General features: G+C 42.4%; 1 protein-coding gene across 1 annotated transcript in view; it reads right to left on the bottom strand.

The window, feature by feature from the left end:
- The window catches only part of Colgalt2 (collagen beta(1-O)galactosyltransferase 2), a 45,498-nt gene that overhangs the window by 21,535 nt on the left and 748 nt on the right, over nt 1-23,215 (bottom strand). Inside the window, exons 2-5 of the mRNA XM_055624398.1 lie at nt 21,926-22,043; nt 20,223-20,357; nt 13,993-14,197; nt 9,383-9,502 (exon numbers count right to left, since the gene is read on the bottom strand). Coding sequence (XP_055480373.1) covers nt 9,383-9,502; nt 13,993-14,197; nt 20,223-20,357; nt 21,926-22,043 — 578 coding nt within the window. The remainder of the gene's footprint in view (nt 1-9,382; nt 9,503-13,992; nt 14,198-20,222; nt 20,358-21,925; nt 22,044-23,215) is intronic.

Consider the following 23,215-nt stretch of genomic DNA (forward strand, 5'->3'; position numbering starts at 1 on the left):
CATATCTTATAGGTCTATATAAGTGAGTATATACCGTGTTTGTCTTTCTCCTTCTGGGATATTTCACTCAGGATGATCTTTTCTAGATCCCACCATTTGCCTGCAAATTTCATGATTTCCTCCTTTTTGATTGCTGAGTAGTATTTCATTGTGTAAAAATACCACAATTTCTGTACCCATTCCTCCGTTGATGGACATCTGGGTTGTTTCCAGGTTCTGGCTATTACAAATAAAGCTGCTATAAACATGGTTGAGCAAATATCCCTTTTGTGTACTTGAGCAAACTTTGGGTATATACCTAGCAGTGGTATAGCTGGGTCTTGAGGAAGCACTATTCCTAATTGTCTTAGAAAGCGCCAGATAGATTTCCAGAGTGGTTGTACCAGTTTACATTCCCACCAGCAGTGGAGGAGGGTTCCCCTTTCTCCACAACCTCTCCAGCATGTGTTGTCCCTTGAGTTTTTCATTTTGGCCATTCTGATGGGTGTAAGGTGATATCTCAGGGTCGTTTTGATTTGCATTTCCCTGATGGCTAATGAGGATGAACATTTCTTTAAGTGTTTCTCTGCCATTCGATATTCCTCTGTCGAGAATTCTCTGTTTAGCTCTGTTCCCCATTTTTTAATTGGATTACTTGGTTTGCTGCTTTTCAGCTTCTTTAGTTCTTTGTATATACTCGATATTAGTCCTCTGTCAGATAAAGGGTTAGTGAAGATTCTTTCCCAAGCTGTAGGCAGGCGTTTTGTTTTGATGACAGTGTCCTTTGCTTTACAGAAGCTTTTCAGTTTCATGAGGTCCCATTTATTGATTGTTGCTCTTAGAGCCTGTGCTGTTGGTGTTCTGTTCAGGAAGTTGTCTTCTGTGCCAATGAGTTCTAGGCTGTTCCCCACTTTTTCTTCTAACAGATTTAGAGTATCTGGTTTTATGTTGAGGTCTTTGATCCACTTGGACTTTAGTTTTGTGCAGGGTGATAAATATAGATCTATTTTCATTTTTCTGCATGTGGACATCCAGTTGGACCAGCACCATTTGTTGAAGATGCTGTCTTTTTTCCATTGAATGGTTTTGGCTTCTTTGTCAAAAATCGAGTATTCATAGGTGTGTGGGTTTATTTCTGGGTCTTCTATGCGGTTCCATTGATCCTCCTTTCTGTTTTTATGCCAATACCATGCAGTTTTTATTATTATTGCTCTGTAGTACAACTTGAGATCGGGGATGGAGATACCTCCAGATGATCTGTTGTTGTACAGGACTGTTTTGGAGATTCTGGGTTTTTTGTTTCTCCATATGAAGCTGATAATCTTTTTTTCAAGGTCTGTAAAGAATTGAGTTGGTATTTTGATGGGAATTGCATTGAATCTTTAGATTGCTTTTGGCAGGATGGCCATTTTCACAGTGTTAATCCTACCACTCCATGAGCACGGGAGATCTTTCCATCTTCTGAGATCTTCTTCAATTTCTTTCTTCAGAGACTTGAAGTTTTTCTCAAACAGGTCTTTCACTTGCTTGGTTAGTGTCACCCCAAGGTACTTTATGTGGTTAGTGGCTATTGTGAAGGGTGTTGTTTCCCTAATTTCTTTCTCGGCCATTTTGTCTTTGGTATACAGGAGGGCTTCTGATTTTTTTGAGTTGATTTTGTATCCTGCCACTTTGCTGAAGGTGTTTATCAACTGGAGGAGTTCTCTGGTTGAATTCTTGGGGTCGCTCATATATACTATCATATCATCTGCGAATAGTGACACTTTGACCTCTTCCTTTCCGATTTGTATCCCCTTGATCTCCTTTAGTTGTCTTATTGCTCTGGCTAGGACTTCAAGTACTATGTTGAAGAGGTAGGGAGAGAGTGGGCAGCCTTGTCTTGTCCCTGATTTCAGTGGGATTGATTTAAGTTTCTCTCCATTGAGTTTGATGTTGGCTATAGGCTTGCTGTATATTGCCTTTACCATGTTTAGATATGTGCCTTGTATTCCTGATCTCTCCAAGACTTTAAACATGAATGGCTGTTGGACTTTGTCAAATGCTTCTTCAGCATCTAAGGAGATGATCATGTGGTTTTTCTCCTTCAGTTTGTTTATGTGGTGGATTACATTGATGGATTTCCGTATGTTGAACCACCCTTGCATGCCTGGGATGAAGCCTACTCGGTCGTAGTGGATGATATCTTTGATGTGTTCTTGGATTCGGTTTGCAAGTATTTTATTGAGTATTTTTGCGTCAATGTTCATAAGAGAGATAGGTCTGAAGTTCTCTTTTTTTTTTGGTTGGGTCTTTGTGTGGTTTAGGTATCAGGGTGACTGTTGCTTCATAGAATGAGTTTGGTAATGTACCTTCTGTTTCTATTTTGTGGAATAGTTTGAGGAGAATTGGTGTGAGCACTTCTTTGAAGGTCTGGTAGAATTCCACGTGAAACCATCTGGCCCAGGGCTTTTTTTGGAGGGGAGACTGTGAATGACTGCTTCAATTTCCTTGGGGGATATAGGGCTGTTCAGTCTTTCTACCTGATCTTGACTTAATGTTGGAAGATGGAACCTGTCAAGAAAATTGTCCATTTCATTTAGATTTTCAAATTTTGTGGCATATAGGCTTTTGTAGTATAACCTAATGATTGAATTTCCTCTGTGTCTGTAGTTATGTCACCCTTTTCATCTCTGATTTTGTTGATTTGGATAGATTCTCTCTGCTTTTTAGTTAGTTTGGCTAAGGGTTTGTCTATCTTGTTGATTTTCTCAAAGAACCAGCTTTTTGTTTCGTTGATTCTTTGAATAGTTTTATTTGTTTCTAATTGATTGATTTCAGCCCTGAGTTTGATTATTTCCAGCCTTCTACTCCTCTTGGGTGTATCTGCTTCTTTTTTTTTCTAGGGTTTTCAGTTGGGCCATTAAGTTGTTTGTATGTGATGTTACGAATTTCTTCTTGCAGGCACTTAGTGCTATAAATTTTCCCCTGAGCACTGCTTTCAATGTGTCCCATAAATTTGGGTATGTTGTGCCTTCATTTTCATTGAATTCTAGGAAGTCTTTAATTTCTTTCTTTATTTCTTCCTTAACCCAGCTGTCGTTGAGTAACATGTTGTTCAGTTTCCATGTGCGTGTAGGCTGTTTGTTATTTCTGTTGTTGTTGAGGTCCAGCTTAAGTCCATGGTGGTCAGATAGAATACAAGGGATTATTTCAATCTTTTTGTATCTGTTGAGGCTTTCTTTATGACCAACTATATGGTCTATTTTGGAGAAGGTTCCATGTGGTGCTGAAAAGAAGGTATACTCTTTTGAGTTTGAATGAAAAGATCTGTAGACGTCTATTAGGTCCATTTGATTTAGGGTCTCTGTAAGTGTTTTTATTTCCCTATTTGTTTTCTGTCTAGTTGATCTGTCCCTTGGTGAGAGTGGAGTGTTGAAGTCTCCCACTATTAGGGTTTTAGGAGCAATGTGTGATTTAAGCTTTAATATTGTTTCATTTACGAATGTAGGTGCTCTTGTATTTGGGGCATAGATATTCAAAATTGTGATGTCCTCTTGGTGGATTTTTCCTTTGATGAGAATATAGTGGCTGTCCTTATCTTTTTTGATTAACTTGGGTTGAAAGTCTATTTTATTAGATATTAGGATGGCTACTCCCGCTTGTTTTCTGGAACCATTTGCTTAAAAGACATTTTTCCAGCCCTTTACTCTGAGGTAGTGTTTATCTTTGTTGCATAGGTGTGTTTCTTGGATGCAACAGAATGATGGATCCTGTTTCCGCAACCATTTTGTTAGTCTGTGTCTTTTAATTGGGGAGTTGAGTCTGTTGATGTTGATAGAAACTAGTGACCAACAATTGTTACTTACTTTAGATGTGGTGTTGGTGGTGTCACTGAGTTTCATTGCTTGTCTTCTTTTGGTTTTTTTTTTTGTTGTTGTTGTTGTTGTGTAGTTATCTATTTCCTCTGTTTCCTTTGATGTAGTTGTTTTCATTGGTTTGGAGTTTCCCTTCTAGTAACTTCTGTAGAGCTGGGTTACTATGTAGATATTGTTTAAATTTGGTTTTGTCTTGGAATATCTTGAATTCTCTGTCTATGTTGATTGAAAGTTTTGCTGGGTATAGTAGTCTGGGTTGGAATCTGTGGTCCCTTAAGGACTGTATGATTTCTGTCCAGGCCCTTCTGGCTTTCATAGTTTCTGTTGAGAAATCTGGTGTGATTCTGATAGGTCTACCTTCATATGTTACTTGGCCTTTTTCCCTTGCTGCTTTTAGAATTTTTTCTTTGTTTTATAGGTTCAGTGTTTTGACTATGATGTGACGTGAAGAATTTCTTTTCTGGTCTAGTCTACTTGGTGTTCTGTAGCCTCTTGTATGTTTATGGCCATCTCCTTCTTTAAGTTGGGAAAGTTTTCTTCTATAATTTTCTTGAAAATATTTTCCGGACCTTTGAGCCTGATATCTTCTTTTTCTTCTACTCCTATTATTCTTAGGTTTTGTCTTTTCATGGTGTCCTTGATTTCTTGGATGTTTTGTGTTTGGAACTTTTCTGATTTTATTTTTTCTTTGAGAGACGTGTCAATTTCCGCAAGTGTATCTTTGGCTCCTGAGATTCTTTCTTCCATCTCTTGTATTCTGTTGGTGATGCTTACCTTTGTAGTGCCTGATCTTTTCTCTATGTTCTCCAGCTCCTGGTTTTTCTCTATTTGTGTTTTCTTTATTGATTCTAATTCTGTTTTCATGTCTTGCACCATTTCCTTCATCTGTTTGAATGTGGACTCCTGCTTTTCAATGATAGCTTCTATTTTTTTGTCCGTTTCCTCTCTATGTATCACTAATTGTGCCTCTACTTCTTTGGGTATAATTGCCTGTATTTCTATGAGAGTTTTGTTTATTTCTTCTTTATTTGCCTTCATTTGTGTGGACATTTCTTTGAGAGCTTTGTACATTTTTTCTCTGTTTGACTCAATTTTCGTGGTCATTTCTCTCAGAGCACGATTTGTTTCCTCTTGGTTAGTCTCGATTTCTTTGGTTATTTCTCTGAGGGCTTTATTCATTTCATCTCTATGGGCCTCTAATAGCTGGAGAAACATAGTTTTGAGGTCGTTTTCTTGTATATCTAGTGAATTGAAGTGTCCATTGTTTTGTGGGGTTGCTGGTGAGGTCATTATGTCCTGATTTTTGTTGGGAGTGTTCTTACGTCTGCCTCTAGCTATCTGGTTATTTATAATCCTCACTGGTTGTTCCTCGAGATTGTAGTTTGGGCTATGATCCTCTCTTTCTGTTTTCTGGACTGTTTTTTCAGGAAGATGAGAGAGGTTCACTGCTTTGGGAGTGTGCACTGTGTTTTCAGTTTTGCCTAAGTAAAGAATGTGACGCTGGCACTATTCGAGTGCACTTTTAGTGGACGCAGTGTGCATGCGCGGATTCTCTGACTATTGCAGTGGTCTGCAAGCCACTATTACGCAGTTCTGACTGAGATCCAGGGATTGTTTGCCTGGATTACCCTGGTGGACCCGCAAGGCAGAGGCTTCAATGTTGGGGTCGCTATCCCAAGAATCCCTCTGATGCCCACACTAGGAGTGTGGGTGGCAGGGATCTCATCTGGTTGCTTCTGTGGAGAGGCCCTGGGTCTGGGGCAATCTCTCCCTAGAAGGCTCACTCACTCTCTTGCAGGACCAGTTGGAATGCACAGGGGTTCCCCTTGCTCACTACTCTCTGTTTTGGTCCTGCTGTGGAAGTGCACGGGTAGGCTAACAGTCAGGTCTGTGACACTGTGGCCGCAGGACTCGGTGTCCACCTTTCCTGTGTGCTGCCTCTTTGTCCTTTCCCTCTGCCAGGAGGGGTTATGTTGACTGGTCCCTGGGTGGCGCGGGAAAGAGTTAGGGTGAGTGTACTCAATCCCAGATCCCGGGCCCAGATCTCTCTGCCAGAAGCAGCCTAGCGGTAGAATCTATGTTTGCTGATCCCAAGAGAGTACCGGGTAGGGTTGAGTGTCCTCAGATCCAGAGCTTGGGTTTCTCTGCTAGGGGCCGCTGGAGAGAGGGTGCTGTGTCCTTGGCAGGCTGCCTCTCTGTCCTTCCCCTCTGACCTTCTCCTTTGCTCAGGCGAGCTTATGGAGGTGCTCTCAGGGGAGTGCCAGCAGGGGTTGGGGCTTCTCAGTCAGATCCTGAGCCCTGAGCTGGCGGCGTTTCTCTGCTGGGGGGGGGCGCCGGTGATAGAACTTGCTGCTAGACCTTATTGCGCTGGACCCAGGATAATCTCAGGACATGTAGAATGACCACAGTCCCAGATCCCGAGCTGTAGTTTTTTGCTAGGAGCGGCCGGCAGCACTGGAGTTCCGGCACTGTGAAGCCGCTGTGCGCCTCTTTATCCTTCTGCTCCGCTGCAGCAGGGTGATGGCGGCGTTTGGGGGAGTGCCCGAAAGGATTGGGTTTTCTCAGCCCGGATCTCGGGTTGGGGTACAGACAATGTGGTCTGTGGCAGATTCTGCTGGACACCTCCTGCCTCCTCCGAAGAGGGAGTAGGGATTTTGAGCTGGGCGCGCAGCTGCAATCAGTGCGCGGCGCGGGAGCTCAATTGTGATGGCGGCAGGTACCCGTGGTCGGAGAGACCTTCCAGGGAAAGACTGGGTGACCCGTGAGCAGTCTGGCAACTTTCCTTCCCCGTGGGTTTTTTTTTTGCGACTGGGACTCTCAGCCTCAGGCACCCTTGTGCCCACCAATCAGCCAGGGAAAGTGATCGGCACAAGCAGGCTTGCGGCACCAGCCCGCGTTGCCGGGTTCTCTTCCGGGTTCTGGCTGGGCAGCTGAGAGTGGACCCGACCGATTCCCACGCCGTGGGAGCCTCCCCTCACCTGGGAAACACGATCGATCGCTGTTGTTTTAGGGCCCAGAGTTCAGTCTCCTGGTCGCTGCACGGAGTGTGTTGTCCCGCTTCTCAGACACGGTGTTCTCCCGGTGCTGCCATCTTGGCCCCTTCACAGTTCATTATTTTATGAAGCTGATTATATACATATATAATTTATTACTCTCAGGATACTTCAAAGTTAGTTATTGTCACTTTACAAAAACAAAAACAAAAACAGAAACAAAAACCAAAAACAAAGCTAAAGTAAAGTAACAAAGTAACAAAGTAACAAAGCCTGGTTTTTCAAGGTGATTTTTCTGGCTCTAGGTTAAGTGCTTTGTCAATACAATTTTCACTCACTTATTAATTTATTCAAATTTCTGATCATATATTCAGGAAACATTTGTCTGGTCCCAACCATATGTCATGCACTACGAGATGCAAGGCAACAAAAGAGCAACTTTGTCCCTGGGGCCAGATATGTGAAAAGAGACAGAAACAACATATATTAAAGAAATTCACAAAGGTGCTATTGGGCTCAGTAGCTAAAGGTCTTGCATGTAATCATGAGGGCCTCAGTTCAGATCCCAGAACCCAGGTGAAAATCCAGGCATGATGGTGCATGCTTCTAACCCCAGTGCTGCTGGGGAGAACTGCAGAGACAGGCAGATTCCCTTAGCCACTCACTGGCCAGGCAGCTCGGCCAATCAGTGAACTCTGGGTTCAGTGAAAAGACTGTCTCAAGAATAAGGCGTAGAGCGATAGAGGAATATGTACATTCAGACATATCTGCATACACATACATGAACACACACATACACTCACAGAGAAGGGGTCGAGAGAGAGAGAGATGGAGAGAGAGAGAGAGAGAGAGAGAGAGAAAGAGTAAGAGAGGAAAAAGATTTCTGAGGGCTGGTCCAAGAAATGAGTTAATCTTTATTCTTTCCTTAACTCCTCTGTTTATCCACTCAGTCATCAGTCAGAACGACTGAACAGCTACTAGGATGCGGTGTGTCCTCAGACTAACACGGTGCAAAGGGAATTTATAACTGAGAGAATGGGAAACAGGTACTCCCAGCCAACCCAGTGGGTTTAAAAATAAAGTTGTGGGTTTTTCTTTAAAACCTTTCTTCTGTTTCTTTGAAGATTGCTGATATCATCTAGACACTGAAGACTTTTCTATACCTCTACTGTTGCTCAGTCACCTGTGGCCAACTCTCGGCTGCATCTTCTTTTATCTACACCTTGATTTCTATCACTCCATTTTAAACATTCCTTTCCATTTCTATGCCATTGCTTTAGTTCAGATTCTCACCATCCTCTGCCTAATCTGCCATGTAATGTCCAAAGTGTTCCTTTCAGCGCTGGTGTAGGCCATCACTCACTGATGACTCATGACCCACTCGTTTATTCTTTCCTGAATGAGAGTGACCTCCCTGCATCTGAATTTCAACCTGACATCTCTTAGCTCAAATTCCTTCAAAATCCCACCCTTCAAGGACAGTCCAATGTCTTCTAAGTCATTAGAGAGGTCTTCTGCTAGGATCCTAGCCCCTTTCCAGCCTCTCTTTCCACTGCGACTCCTACCCACCTGTACTGTGATGGGACACAGAAAAGATTCCCTGTGGGAAGCTGCTGCCCACACTCTCTAGGACTGATGCAGCAGCTACCTTCTCTTCTTTGGCCACCAGTATGTACAGCTGCCAATAATTAAACATACCAGTTCCAAAATTATGCTAGGCTCGGTGTCAATGACAACACAGCGTTTAAGGATGTGGCATCCGGAGATAGCATGTTTCATTCAAACCTTACTCTGCCATCAGTAGAACGGTAGACTCGTCTATACATGAATTTCTTCAACTTTACTTTGGGGATAATAGCTTCCCCTCACGGGGTTCTTGTGCTGCTTATTGAGAGAGCGTACAAAAGGTATTCGGCACAGTATGTGTATGTATTACATCATAAACTGTTGTTAATCGAAGTTATAATTGCTGTTGTTGTGTTAGAACACGCACACACACACACACACACACACACACACACACCTGCCCCAAAACCTTAAAGAAGTTTCTTGCTCAGAGTCATATAATTAGAAAGTAGCAAAGATAAGTTTTAAATTCATTTTTACACCGCACTATTACAGCATTTACTGCTCTGTAGGACAAGCATTTACTCTTGGAATCATGTATTCACCAAAATAGAAAGCTCCCTGAGAGCAATGACCTTGTCTTATTTGGAGTTTTTTTTAAGTTGTTTGTTTTTGAAACATGATTTCTCTGTGTAGCTCTGGCTGTCCTAGTTCTTGCTCTGTAGACCAGGCTGGCCTCCAATCCAGAGATGCTCTGCCTTTGCTGCCAGAGGGCTGGGATTAAAGGCATCTGCCACCATCACCCTGCTGACCATGTTATATTTGTATATCATGGGAAAAAAAATCAAGAATTCATGGACAGATGAAAGTCTGTGCCTCAACCGAGAACAACAGCCATGAAATGTCAGGCTGGGAAGAAGAGAGCCATGGCTGGCTTGGTTACTGTGACAATGAACAAGGCATGGTTGCCCTGGGTTCTGAACCACTCACTCATTGCTTCTATCTGCACGTGGATGAGGTTCTCGACTTCTTCCTGCAGTGTCTGGTGAGGCTTCAGAGGGATGGGCAGGTAGCCATAGTGCTCTTTGTTGCAGAGGTACATCTGGATACCTGAAGATTTGAGAGAACAGAGTCAACCAATCAGAAGAAAAAAAAAACCACACTTCTTAGTGAGAGAGGGAGACTCACCATGGCTGACACAGAGTTCAGCCCTGAAGCTGTACAGTGGCTTATTTTGGGAACTGTCTATAGAGCTTTACAATATTCTTTTATTAAAAAAATGAAAAAAAAAAAAAACCTGGGGGCTCTTAAAAACCCTGGGCCATTCTTCCGTCCAGAGGAAATTGATTTTTCTTCCTGAAGAAAAACCACATTTGTGCCCTGAAACGGACACTGTAAAGCCATGAAGCAATCAGACAGGAAGAAGGAATTCCCATTCCAGAGATCCGCACGGAACACTCTAATCTGCCTGCAGGAAATAAGAAGGTGAGGAATGAAGTCCATATTTGATATAAAGGCACACAGGAAGTACCTGTAAGGCTGGCAGGGTATTAAAGCTAAATCCAAGCACACACATAAAAAATAAAAAATTTAAAGACACAAAGGAAATTTGTAATTCCCCATGATTCTTCTTTGTTTTATTTTTATTTTTTCCTGTGCTGGCATGAATTTAGAGTGACCAGTGAAGAAAAGTCTCAAAAGTACCTTTATAAATGACAAGAAGGCATTCCTATCCGATCTTATTAAGCAGTGTGGCGGTGCCAACAACGTCATTGCTCTCTTATAATCAGTTTTAGAATTGGCAGCCACTACCAGTGAACTTGGAGAACTAGAAAGCACCCCTGTTCAGCCAGATAGCAGGGAATGAAGACTCAGGGTGGTCTCACACAGTCCCAGCAGTGGGCCCTGCTTACTTGGTTACAGGGACAAACCTGCCAAGCTCTGGACCCGTGCACTCAGGCCCCCAGGTCGCTAATTGCTACAATCGTCAGTGTTTTCCCAAGGAAATTATCACAGAGTGACATCTTTATTTTGGGCAGATGAAATTTTCAGTAGTCAGCTACATCACCTGCCAAGCCAGGTGAAGCTGTCTTAGCACATTAACAGAGAAGAGCAAGGAAAGAAAAGGGCCTCTGTTCTCCACCTTTACTGACCCTGGTCCATCTCACCAGGTGCTGTCACCCCGCCCTGCCTCTGCCTTCTTCAAGGGAACTCATTAGCTGGGCTATTTGCTTTCATGAATGCTTCTAGGGACTAGGAGCCAGAATGTGACTTTTTACAATGTTGTAATGAACTAAGAATGTGGAAGAAAAATACTCAATGTTCAAGTTTCCTCTCTATTCTACTTAGACAAACCTTTTATCATTTAACTTCCCACGATTTCCATACAAAGGGGATATGATACTTAGCCAAACTATCCATCAGGTGAGCAGGTACAAGAAAGGCATTTTCAGTCCATAAAACATTTGCATCCCATCACACTTTCTCAGAAAGTTACTAGATGATGAAGAAAGAGAAAGACAAGGAGGAGGAGAGTAAGAGGGAGCAGAAGAAAGATCACCATGCATAGGAAACATTCAAGACACAAGACACATTCCACCACAAGATGCATGGTGGAAGCCAACTTGGTCCCAAGCTGATTGTTGTGATAGCTCAGAGATTAGAGTGTATGAGAAGATTTCAAGACAGACATCTTGGAATTTTCTAGCATGCAAAAGCAGTCAGCTGATAATTCTCAATACTCTAGGAAAGTCTGAGAAAATAAATAGTTAGTTTTCAATTATATTAGTGATCTCCATCTCATGCACACACACAAATAGAGAGACACAGAGAGAATTACTAAGTTTGATAAGGGAAAAATTTATAATCTTTGTCCCTGAGGGCCAGTTCTAACTTCTCTCTCTCTCTACCTGGGGCTTACAGTTAGTCTCAAGGCCATTAGTCCCCAGGACTGCCACTCCTCCAATGAGAGGTACTTTTGACCACTACAAGTGATGTCCCAGAGGCCGATCGGCCTCCCACCACCCCCATTACTCATTTGGCTCACATTAGATAGGTTATCTGAAGGATGTCTGGCTAGTAGCGAGGAGGGCTCCTGAACCCATGATACAGAAGCCTGACCCCTAGCCACGCAGGAGGTAAACTCTTGCCTCAGGCCTCATTATCACCACAGAGACTTGTCTGTAACCCTCTGCTCTCTACTCAGGTGAGATGGCTCACCAGAACCCTTAGAGAATCTCTCTCCCTCTTATCATTTACATTTACCAAAGGCTATAATCTGAGATGTAGGATTAAGGTTTGTGGCCCCAAGGTTCTGCCTAGTACAGAGTCAATATGCTTCTTTTGGCACATTTTAGAAATGATGTTCTGATTGATAATGCAGATCCAGAGAATTTTGGAACTGTGGAAACAGAAGAATACCAGCTTCTTTTCACCAAGACTCTGCTGAGGGAGAGGGAAGTGCTTTTCTTTGGAACCAAGGTAGAAAGGATATGTGCCATGGATTACACGCAGCTCCCAAGTTCATCTAGACTTCTCTGAAAACATCAATGAAAGATGGCCTTACAACACACAGCTGCCAGGCTGTGGCCTTTAGAAATTCTGTCTTGCTCTGTTCGTAGTCAATACCAGTAATCTGGCCCTCAGTGTTCATAGCTGTCAAAACCTTAGTAATGTTTCCACAGCTAAGGATCTGAACTCCCCAGCAAATATAAACTCTAACACAATGCTGGGTATAATTTTAGGGCCTCTTTCCCTTTCCACCTCTTGTTTCCTTCAGATGATTTGCCAACAGCTTTGGGCATCCATATCTGCTTTTAATATCCCACAAAGATGTCTGGGAAGCCTGACAAAAGAATGAATAAATTCCTGGTGACCAGGCCTTACAAACAGCAAAGATGAAAAGTTCCAGTATAGCTGGAAGCCATCCTCCATGGCTAACACCCATGTGTTAGTTTAAGATGGATACATCAGCATTTAATTCCTGGGTCACAACGATGCCTTGTGCAATTGTCTGCAGAGGAGATCTCTGCTAGGCACTGAGCAGTCCCATAATCATTAACAGCTCACCTTCTTAAAACATCCTTGTTTCAAACTCTGAAGCAAAGGCTTGGCAGAGCTTGCTGGAACAGAAAGGCCCTGCCTCTGTTTTTGGCCCTGGAGAGGTCACAGCAAATCACACACAAAGAAGCAGTGTCAGTGAATATGGACACAAGGACCTTCGTGCAAGCTCCCAGACCATACGAGGACGGCCTGTCCTTTCCTTAACATAAGACCTCTAAATGCCTTTGTCTGGCCAAACAGACTAAATTATTCTACCAAACAGGAAAACCAGCCTTACCATTTCTTCAGAATATTCTCCTACTTTTCAAATGTACGCCAGTGAGTGGGGCGTCTATGGCTTGACGTGTGTGGTATTAACTGACATTCTCATCTTCCAGCAGTCTCCCCAGTTGTCAGTAATCCTTGCAAAGTCATTTTTACCCTAACTTAGGTAGCCTCATGAGTTTATTTCACCATCTTCTTGGTTTCTAAACTCATTTTGTTAGAGTCTAAACGATGCATTGTTAATAGGCCCTTGTTGCTGTCAGGAAGACCTGAGGTACTTAAGAGGGCTTCGTCTTAGTAGAGTCATGAAGCTTCTTGACCTGTTTCTGTGAATTAGTCCTCTCTGAAGGAATGGGAGGAAAGAAAAAGAGAAAAAAGGAAAATCGAAACAAACCAAAACACCTTTCCTTCCTATTGATGTGGCTTTGTCAAGAAGCCGACAAAATCCAGAGGTAATGCTTTCCTAGTGACTCACAAGGTACTAAAACCTGGCTTTGCCTCTCTGTCCACAGAGGTGGGCGCTGAGACCACCGACTTCTCTTATAGCTGTTCTCAAGAGTGAGAGAGTTAGGGCTTATAACCACACAGAATAAAGATGACATTGTGAGCATACCTCCCCTTTAGGAAGCGACCTCTTACTAAGTTCTGGATAAAGGAACATGCATAGAATTGCTATGTTCAACTTCCAGCCTCTACTCTGATAGAGGCAGAGTTGTATAGTCTAGTTTCTGCCTCAGTGGATGGTGTGTCCTTGGCGGTGAAGTATCTTCAATCTTACACTTAAGGGTAATTCCTCTTGAATTATGGAAAGACAATGCAGAAGGAATCTGGGTTGCTTAGAATTATGGGACAGAGCCACAACAGCATCACAGATTATTTTTGGGAAGTAATAGCTCTATTTGTGAAGCCTGGAGACTTTACCAGTCTTGTTCTAGGCTCCAATTTAATAATTGGATTCTTGTAATTAGCAATAGAAATACCATTAGCTCTAGAGAGTCAATGAGATTTTCAAAGACTCTCATTATCACTGTCTCCCCATCAACTCAGATCTTTCCCAAAAGGGAATGGAGTTCTGTGTGCGTGTCAGCCCTGGTTCTTTATCTTTGGTGCCAGGGACAGTGACACATAGGATTCTGGCATGGTTAATACAAGCAATTCATTGTCCCTGAGACTTGAAATTGAGATAAGTGTGTTTTTAAATTTGCATAGGACAAAGGAGCATGTCTTTTGTTGCAGTGTTTCCATGGCAGCCTGCAGCCAAGCACAAACAGTACCTGCTTGTCTGCTGGAGAAGGCAAAAACGATGATGTCATCAAAGGTCCAGGTGTAGTCCTGGTGTGGGGGGTAGAAAGCCAGCTTGTCAGAGGCCTCTTTTCTGAGGTCAACCAGGAAGGTGGAGTGGACCATGGGGACGGGGAAACAGCCCATTCTCTTCCATTCTCTGATCTGAAGGTAGTCTGGGGTCCGCTTATAGAAGCCCTGGAAAAGAGCAAGTAGATGGGCTGTGTCCTCTCATCTGAAAGCATCATCGTCCAGTCATTGGCCCTCTAAGCTATCACAGGTCAACAGAAAGCTCCAGAGTGTCTCTACTCTTTCTACCCTGAACTAAAAATTTCTAACCGAGCTCAAGAAATGAATCTGCGTTTAAGACACAAAGGGATTTCAATATCAGGAACCGTTTTTATTTCATTTCTGTTGGCTCAATGATTTCACAAAGTGTAGTAGATGCTGGCTTATGAGTAAACATGAAAGATTAATATTAACACAAAGAGAGGGCAGAACAGACAAGTACGAACATATGTTCTGGTCCAGAGCCTCTGAGTTCAAGCCTTAACCTCAGCTCCTTATTGTTTATAGGTGTCTCACCTGACTCAACCTTGCTCTGCCTCTTTCCTCAGCTCTGAAACAGGCACAGACAACATTATCCACCCTAGAGATTTTTTAAAAAATATAACTAAGTAAGGTAAAACTATGAAGTGCTTAGAATAATGTCTAGCATCAAGAAAGCATCAGCTGGTATTGGCTAGCAGTGAAATGACCGTGTTACACCTGGCTAACGTTTTCCACATATACATCCAGGTCTTTTTTTTTCAGCGCTCCACACTTTTTGGGGATCCCCACACCACAGCCTTACACTCTTCCTCCTGTGTGAGAACACAAGACAACCCACCCTCTCACTTTGTGCTTTTCAACAACTCTGGCGTGACTCAATTTGTTTTCCATCCAAACTTAACTATTCTTTCAACAAATACCCATGGAGCACATGCTGCGATCTAGGGCATTCAGACAAGTGACAGAGAATTGATAAGTGAGATGAAACAGGTTTATCCCATGTGGGGTGTAGAAGCTTGTGAGGAACCTCTGCTCCAGCAGTAGACCAGTCATAAGGTCCATGAAAATATTCCAGAAAGAGTGACAGTATATCTCACAAAAGTAGACTTTAAAACATGGAGAAGCTTTGAAAGGCTTTTAAAAACCCTGTGAGAGATGCAGGCTCAGCAGGAGGACTGCGAAGTTTTACAGGACTAACACTGAAGCCCACAGTGCTCACTGAATACACAAGTTTTTATGCATTCTTTAAGTACTCCTGTTCTTTTGCGGTATGTTTCTGGTTGTGATGTTGGCACCACACACCAGGCACTGCCTCTTCTACTTCCGAGTCAAACCTTTCAGTGTATAGAATAGTTATAGCTGAGCTACTAACCCTAACGTCCCATAGGATAAGAAAGGACCACAAACAGAGACTTGGAAGATCTGAGTCTTACAATAAGCCTAACTACCTGCTACTTCCTTGATGTTAGAGCATGGCTTTCCCTTATGCTTCAGCCTGTGAGAGTTCTTTAAGGGACAATGAGGACATTGGTTCTTCAAAGGTCTCCCTACAGACTCAAGTCAGTACTGACAGGAGTAATAGTCTCAGGATGAGAACTTGGAAAACTTAGGAGAGCGATGAGTCATTTGGTGTTGGAGAGAGGATGGTAGGAAAAGAAGCAGAGAGGAAAAAAAAGAATTAACATGCTTCTCAAAGAGAGGTGGACATGATAATTGTATCATTCTTTCTAAAGAACTAAAGTTTGTTGATAATAAACCCTGTTCATTAGCTAGGCGATACCAACTTTGTTTTGTTTTGGATGTGTTTAAAGGCACTAAAAAGTAGGGCTGCCTTGAGCTTATGAAGTCATTGGCCATTTCCGTTCCTGTCCAAGTTGAAAATGGACTAAGGTGGAAGAAAGCCAAAAAGAGATGAGGACATTATAATTGGCCCAAGTTGCACAGAATTGAGTTTTTCTCTGTAAAATAAGTGAGCAAATTTCTCATACTTCCTTTTAATAAGGGACTAAAGGGACCTTGGAGACTGCTGTCCTTGGGAAAACCTCCTTCCACCCCTGCTGCTGGTGGCAAAGCAGAACTCACTAAAAAAACAAGCCTCAGGTGGCCCTGCCATGTGGAATGTCGCAGATGGTTAATGGAGAGTTTATGCTAACTTAATATAATGTTTTCTCCGAAGAAACGAACTGAACTTTTTTTTTAAATTTTTTATTAATTACACTTTATTCATTTTGTATCCCCCCATAAGCCCCTCCCTCCTCCCCTCCCGATCCCACCCTCCCTCCCCTTTCTGCATGCATGCCACTCCCCAAGTCCACTGATAGGGGAGGTCCTCCTCTCCTTTCTGATCTTAGTCTGTCAGTTCTCATCAAAAGTGGCTGCATTGTCCTCTACTGTGGCCTGGTAAGGCTGCTCCCCCCTCAGGGGGAGGTGATCAACGAGCAAGGAGAGCAACAGAACAAGATAATTTGAACACAGGGAACTTCCCAGAGACTCATACTCCAACCAAGGACTATTCGTGGAGATAACCTAGAACCCCTGCACAGATGTAGCCCATGGCAGTTTAGTGTCCAAGTGGGTTACATAGTAATGGGAAGAGGGACTGCCTCTGACATAATCTGATTGGCCTGCTCATTGATCGGACTGAACTTTTTACGTATCACCTTGTGGCCTCCCTCAAAGACGTGTGGATGGTAAGAATTATTCAAAATTTCTTAGACCAAGAAATGTGATCACAACAAAAGGGGAATTCCTGGTTTAGTGTCGTGTTGGAGCCACTGATTATTACGTTTTCAGGAGTTTTACCAGCCATCTGAGATGCTGGCAGATTAAAATGTGTAAAAGCAAAAGTCATGTTAACGCTTACCTTTCTGGTGAGAACTTCTTGGTTTTTGAGCCAAGGTCTTAAAACGTAGCTTAAACTAGCCTTGAACTCTTGTTTTCTGTTTTTGTTCTGATTGTTTGGGACAAGATTTCCTGTAGCTTATGCTCTGACTTCCTTATATAGTTGAGGATGATGGTGAGTTACTGGGATTATAAGCATGCACCATTGTGCATCAAATGGTTTTGAACTCCTCTCTGCTTCTTTCTCTCTCATTCTATGTTATATATCAGGTTCCCCTGTGTTTGAAATATTCTATCTTGCAGGGAAGCTTCTTAAGCAGGACAATAAACAACTCAAAATAGCATCAGGAAGTCCCTGAAACTGATCAGATTCACTATGCCCTTTAATGCCAGAGAAAGTAATAAAGCTGCTAGAAGTCATTCTCAGACAAGACAAGCTGTAAAGAAAATTCTGAGACCAAAGAAGCTTTCTGGGAGAAGCAGAATACCCCCCAACTCCACACAAAGCTGCCCAGAAGAGGGCTGGACCAACTGAGTCACTGGAAAGGGACACTCTGCAACCTGTTGAGCTGCCTGAAGGCTGTGCAGTGTGCTCCAGGTTTCCAGCTTCTGTGCACTGTCACCCGTGCTGGATGGGGCTTTGGTGATGCAGCTGTGTTTGAGTCATTTTTGCTCCTATACCTAACCCCTTGTTCATATTCCTGTAGGAAATCCCAGAAAAACTTATGGCACACCAAGTTGAGCCTTTGCCCCCTATCTTGGGTGTGTGTAGTATCTCCTAGGAAAAGTCTTGTCACACAACATGTGTCTGTGTATGTGTATGGTGTACATGTGGATGGTGTGTACACATGTTGTTTGGAGACGTGTATGCACCCATGAACGCACATGGAGAGCAGGAGGACATAGGTATTGAAGGGATTCTGGCCAGCTCAAGTGTGGCGAGCATGGCTCTGGCAGGTCTTGCCCTTCTCCCCCTTTCCATCTGCCTTGATTAAAAAAACAAAACAAAACAGAACAGAACAAAAACATTAGATTACATTCCTAAAGCTAGCCATGATAGTCTGTTCTCTTATTTGGCTACATTCTCCTCCTGAGGATGACTACCAACATCCAGCTATCAAAGTATTGCAGTCCAGCAATCAAAAGCTCCCTTTGGTTCACCTAATTAATATGCCCAATTGAAACCGAGCACCTCATCCTGATACAGAGTTTTGAGTGTACCTTATAAACTGCTATTTTCCTATGTCCCAGGTTTATCTCCTCTCTATCCAAAGTCAGTCCTTTGTCCTCCAGGACAAATAACCCTCCCTCCTCTCCCTTGTTCCCTTCTCCTTCTCCCTCATCCTCTACCTCCTGTCTTTTGTCTTTTATTCCCTTTCCTCTGTCCCTGTGGGGCAAATAAATCTTGTTGGTGCTGAGAATTTTGTTTTGAGGGTCCTTTGCCAATACTTTTTCTAACAGGTAGCATGCTTAATAATTCTCCTTTTTATTCTTTTAAGGCAGGTTATCATAATGATCCTGGAGTTGGACTGGAAACCTGCATTCTGCAGAGATCCTACTGTCTTCACTCCCAATAGCACTGGAGTTATAGGCCCACATGTGGCCAGGCCCGATTTTTACATGGGCAGGTCCTCATGCACATACAGGAAACACAGAGCCATTTCCCCAGCCCCATACTCGAGAACTCTTCATCCTCCTGTCTTCTGCCTCCGAATACTGGGTCACCATGCCTGCCTTACTATGTATTTTAAATAACCATATCATTAAGTGGCTATATTGCAGTTCTTTGTATGAAAGTATTTACATTATAAAAATCAGAACACATGAGCCAGGCATGGTAGTACATGCCTGTAATCCCAGCACTCAGGAGGCAGAGGCAGAAGAAATCTCTGTGAGTTCAAGGCCAGTCTGTATAAGCAAGTACAGGACAGCCAAGGCTACACAGGAAAATACCGTGTGTCTTGAAAAAACAAAAGCAAAAACAAGCAAACAAAAAATTAGAACATGCTGCCAATTAGGGTTCTGTCTGAAACAAGTTATTAAGTATCCATCATACACTGACCTCATTCCGCATCTAAAGCCAAACCAAACATAAAAAGGGGCAAAATTTAGAACATCAGAACATATTTCCCCTTTATTACATTTTTGTCTTATATGGATATATTATACAGGTCAATTTAATTTGTCTTTCTAATTCACTAAGAATTGAAACAAAACCTTCACTGACATTTACTGTGAGAGATATCTAAAATTTAAGATTTTACTACAGAAAAAGAAGTGATAGAAATTCACATTTTTTTTAACTTCAATTTTTGAAAAGTAAGCTTCTTTATTAGTTTCAATCATTGGAAATCTATGGAAATAAATTTGTTGATGTATATTAAAGATCATCAGAATACATTTTGATGCCTTGATTACACTTCTATGGTGGTTTGCATAAGAATGTCCTCCATAAGCTCATGTTTAAATGTGTGGTCCCCTTAGGGGAGCTGTTTGGGAAGGACTGAGAGGTGTGGCCTTGCTGGAGGAGGTGTGTCCCTGGGGATGGACTTTGAGGTTTCAAAAGCCCAAACCAAGCCCAGTCTTCACCCCCACCACACCCCAAGCCCTGCATCTCTGCTTTCAACACATGGACCCTGCATGATCTCGTACTGTGTCAGCACCACGTTGCTTCACACTACGATAATCATGGACTAGCGCTTTGAAACTGCACGTGAATCCTTAGTTAAACGCTTTCTTTTAAAAGTTGCCTTGGTCGTGGTGTCTCCCCATAGCAACAGAACAGTAACTAAGTAAGACATGTCCCAAGGAAATCATAGACAGATGCAAAAAATTTCGCAGCAATGATGACGGTAATTATAACCGTTAAAATGGTCGCAAACAACTTACGTGTTCAAAGTAAGAAGTTTAAATAAATTACAGATAGCCATTGGTGGCGACTCAGTCATAAAAAAAATGGCAAGGGTCTATCAATGTTGGTATATTTTTGGCCGTTACACTTTTTTTAAACACTTTTTTTGTACTTCTAGGTTTTTCTAATGTGCTCTGATATTGATATTTTAAAGGTAAAAGAATTAATTAATACCTGAAATGGATAAAAGGGAAGCAAACTCTTGGTTAATTGAAGCTTCTACAGCTTAGCTCTTTAGAATATTTTGTTGCTGTTAATGCCCACTGAGTTGTGACATTTGATGTGGACTTACCTCCTTCATTGACAGTGTTTGATTCAGTGAAATTGTGACACACCTATCTCTGTGGGCGGGGAGCTACTACTGACATGGTCCCATCTTGTGAACAGTCATATCCTCGATTAGTTAATCAAAAGACTTGCCTGAGGTGTGATTCCACACCAGAAGTTAGAGTACAGGCCCCGGGACTCCAGCATGGGTGACACAATGGTTCTGTTTTCTGCAATCATTAGGTTCAGGGTCTGAGGGTTAGTCAGGAAGTTGTCGACATCTATGAACTAGGAAAAGACAAGGACAAGGTCAGGGGAAAGGTACGTCTCAGTAGAGGGTTCAGTAACTTGGCACATCTAAAGGGCCATGAAATCTGGGGCCGGTTCTTATTTTCACCCTCCTTAGTGAGAGCCAGTGCAGCCAGGAAGCTTTCAGTCAGTCAGATGCATTCAGTCTAAGGTCCCGTGTTCAGCTCTAAGCTGTGAGCTGGTGTTGCCACAGTGAGTACACAGGAAATCAACACAACACAGCTTACACACTGGTAAATGATTGAAGCTCAAGATGCCAATGGTTGCTAAGCTCCTACAGGCCCGTGCAAACACATCCTTAGTGCCCACTCTCAGTACCCATCAGTAGACCTATTTGGGTTTCAACAGTATTGGCAAAATGGACCCGTGCTACTGCAATGTCTAAAATTTTGTTTAAATTGCTAACCAAGTATTATGCTTCTCAGCAGAGAAGTTCATGTCAGCACTGATTCATTTACAGAGATAGAATCAGAGCCTATCAAAGAGAAATGTTTGTTTGAATGAGGCCAAAACCAACAGATTTTTATATTTTCATGTAATTACAATCTACACATAATCAGAAACATGTCAGTCAATTGACTTATGTAAAACTGTATACTTTGGAATTTGCAGATTTTTACTAACCCTTTACTAGTTGCATATAACATCACACATCACAGTACAGTTTTAACCTTTCTATGAGGCTACATGTGTTGACAATGTCTCTATCATTACCAGCTGATTTCCTGAGTGGTCAAGGGGCCGGGAAGGAGCACAGGTTAGAAGCAGTTATAGCATAGATTAGAATCAGGGGCCAGGGAAATCAGACGCCTGTGAGTATAGTATGTTAATATTGGCACCATTTCTAGTGTCACAGTGGAAAACATCTGCTCAATAAACTCATGTAGAAGAAGCTTCTGGGAAAGGGCATGGTGGCTTCTTCCTCCTTAGGCAGCAGACATCCTCTCCAGCTGAGGGGCGTCATTGAGCAGGAGGCCGCATGGACTCTAATCGCCAGGCCCCTCATTTGTCTGAACCATTCCGCAAGCTCTCGGGGTCTGTAAGGGAACCTCCTCAAAGAGAGAAAGTCTGCACGAGAGCCAGGCAGTGTCCAGGGAGACCAATAGGAGCTTCCATTTCCCACATCACCCAGGGGATAAAAAGGAACAGTTTCCAGTGTTCTGATTGCAATTGCATTATATAATCATTTTCTTATGTCTTTAAAGTTCTTACAAAAGCCTTTGAGACATTTAATCTTGCTTCACCTACTAAAACGATTCAGTTTCTTATGCCTGTGATGTGAAACAAGTAGTTCAGAAGCCTCACCATCCACACCACTCACTGAAAACAAAAACAAAAACAAAAAACCAACCATTCCAAGGAGGGGGATCTGAGATGAAGTCCAGATAGTATAATATTTAATTACAAAAATTTTCCCTTGAACCTTTCATGGAGATGATGAGGCCTATACAAAAGCTTGTTTTCCCTGTTCCTTGTTTCCCTGTTCACTTCTTGGTTGTAGATACAACTTTGAAACAGTTGTCAAGGAATCAAGCATCTGTTTTTACCAGAATGTAGTCTGACCATTTTTCCCTCGCAGTTCGAAGGGCTGCCTGTCGCAGTTTCATGACATGAGCAAACCGGGAGCTTGGCCAGTGTTTTGGTCCAATTTCATCAGGGTAAGACCTACAAGAAAAACAATCATTGAGCACCTGCATGTATGAAGCCCAGCCCTTGGTGCCTGCATGCACTGACTTCTCCATCACTCCAGAAACCAAGCACAGGAGACTAGTATTATCACCATCTCTATATGCTAGATAAGCAAACTGAAACAATGAGAAATCAGGACATTTGTTTCCCAATGAACATAAGGGTCTTTATATAAAAGATAGCAGTGGGTTTTCCTTCTCTGTCCCTTTGCCTTCTTCCTCTTCGTTCTTTGAGATAAGGTCTCGCTATGTTGCCGAGGCTGATCTTAGACTCCTAGATTTATGTAGCCTCCTGTTTCAGCTTTCTGATTATAAGGCATATGACAGCCACAATGGCTGGGCTTTTCTCCATTGGGTTCTAATAGTTCTAATAAGTGCCTTCTGTAGTATGTCCTTCTATACTTGTGTAGAGTGGCCAATGTTACAGGAAGCAGTGCCACCAGAATTCATATCCAGGCAGTTACTCCCCAAAGCTTATATCCTTAGACACTTAATATGTATTATCAAATAAATGTGAAAGTACAGGTAGAGGCATGAGTTCTTAAGAAAATCAAAGGTTTAGATTACTTGTTGAAATTCAGTAAGTGATTCAATGAAGTTCAGCACATTGATCTGACATAGGTGAGGTGAGGTGATGGAGCAGGCTCATCATGTTCTATGGATTTCTGTCGCCATGCATGCATAAGACAGCTAGACCAAGACTCTTAAATGGCCACAAAGGCAAATGATTTAGTGCATGTTCATCCAAATCCCCCTGAACGCTCTCAGCTGATACGAATGCTGTCCCTCCGGCTGGTCATGAGTGGCCCACAACTTTGAGTTCTTGGAGGTGTGTGGGCAGTATGTTTGCCTTAATGAATGAAAAGTCACAAAACACTAAGACTGGGAATATACAAATAATGTTATATAATTAATAAGCTACATACAAGCCAGGAATTCTCTGGAATGTCTTCCTTAATTACTGTTTCAGTGGACATTAGTGGAATTCCTGTTTTTCTGAATATATTTGCCAAAAATAATGCCTTATGAAATATTTTTCACACTGACCTTGGCATATAATATATGAAGTAAAAAATTTGGCTACAGAGAAAGTATCTTGGAAGCAAGGTAGGGACACAAAGTTTTCCTGTGTAATTTTTTTTTTTTTTT

This window comes from Psammomys obesus, unplaced genomic scaffold (assembly GCF_907164565.1).
Source record: "Psammomys obesus unplaced genomic scaffold, mPsaObe1.curated_primary_1811, whole genome shotgun sequence".
Taxonomy (NCBI): domain Eukaryota; kingdom Metazoa; phylum Chordata; class Mammalia; order Rodentia; family Muridae; genus Psammomys; species Psammomys obesus.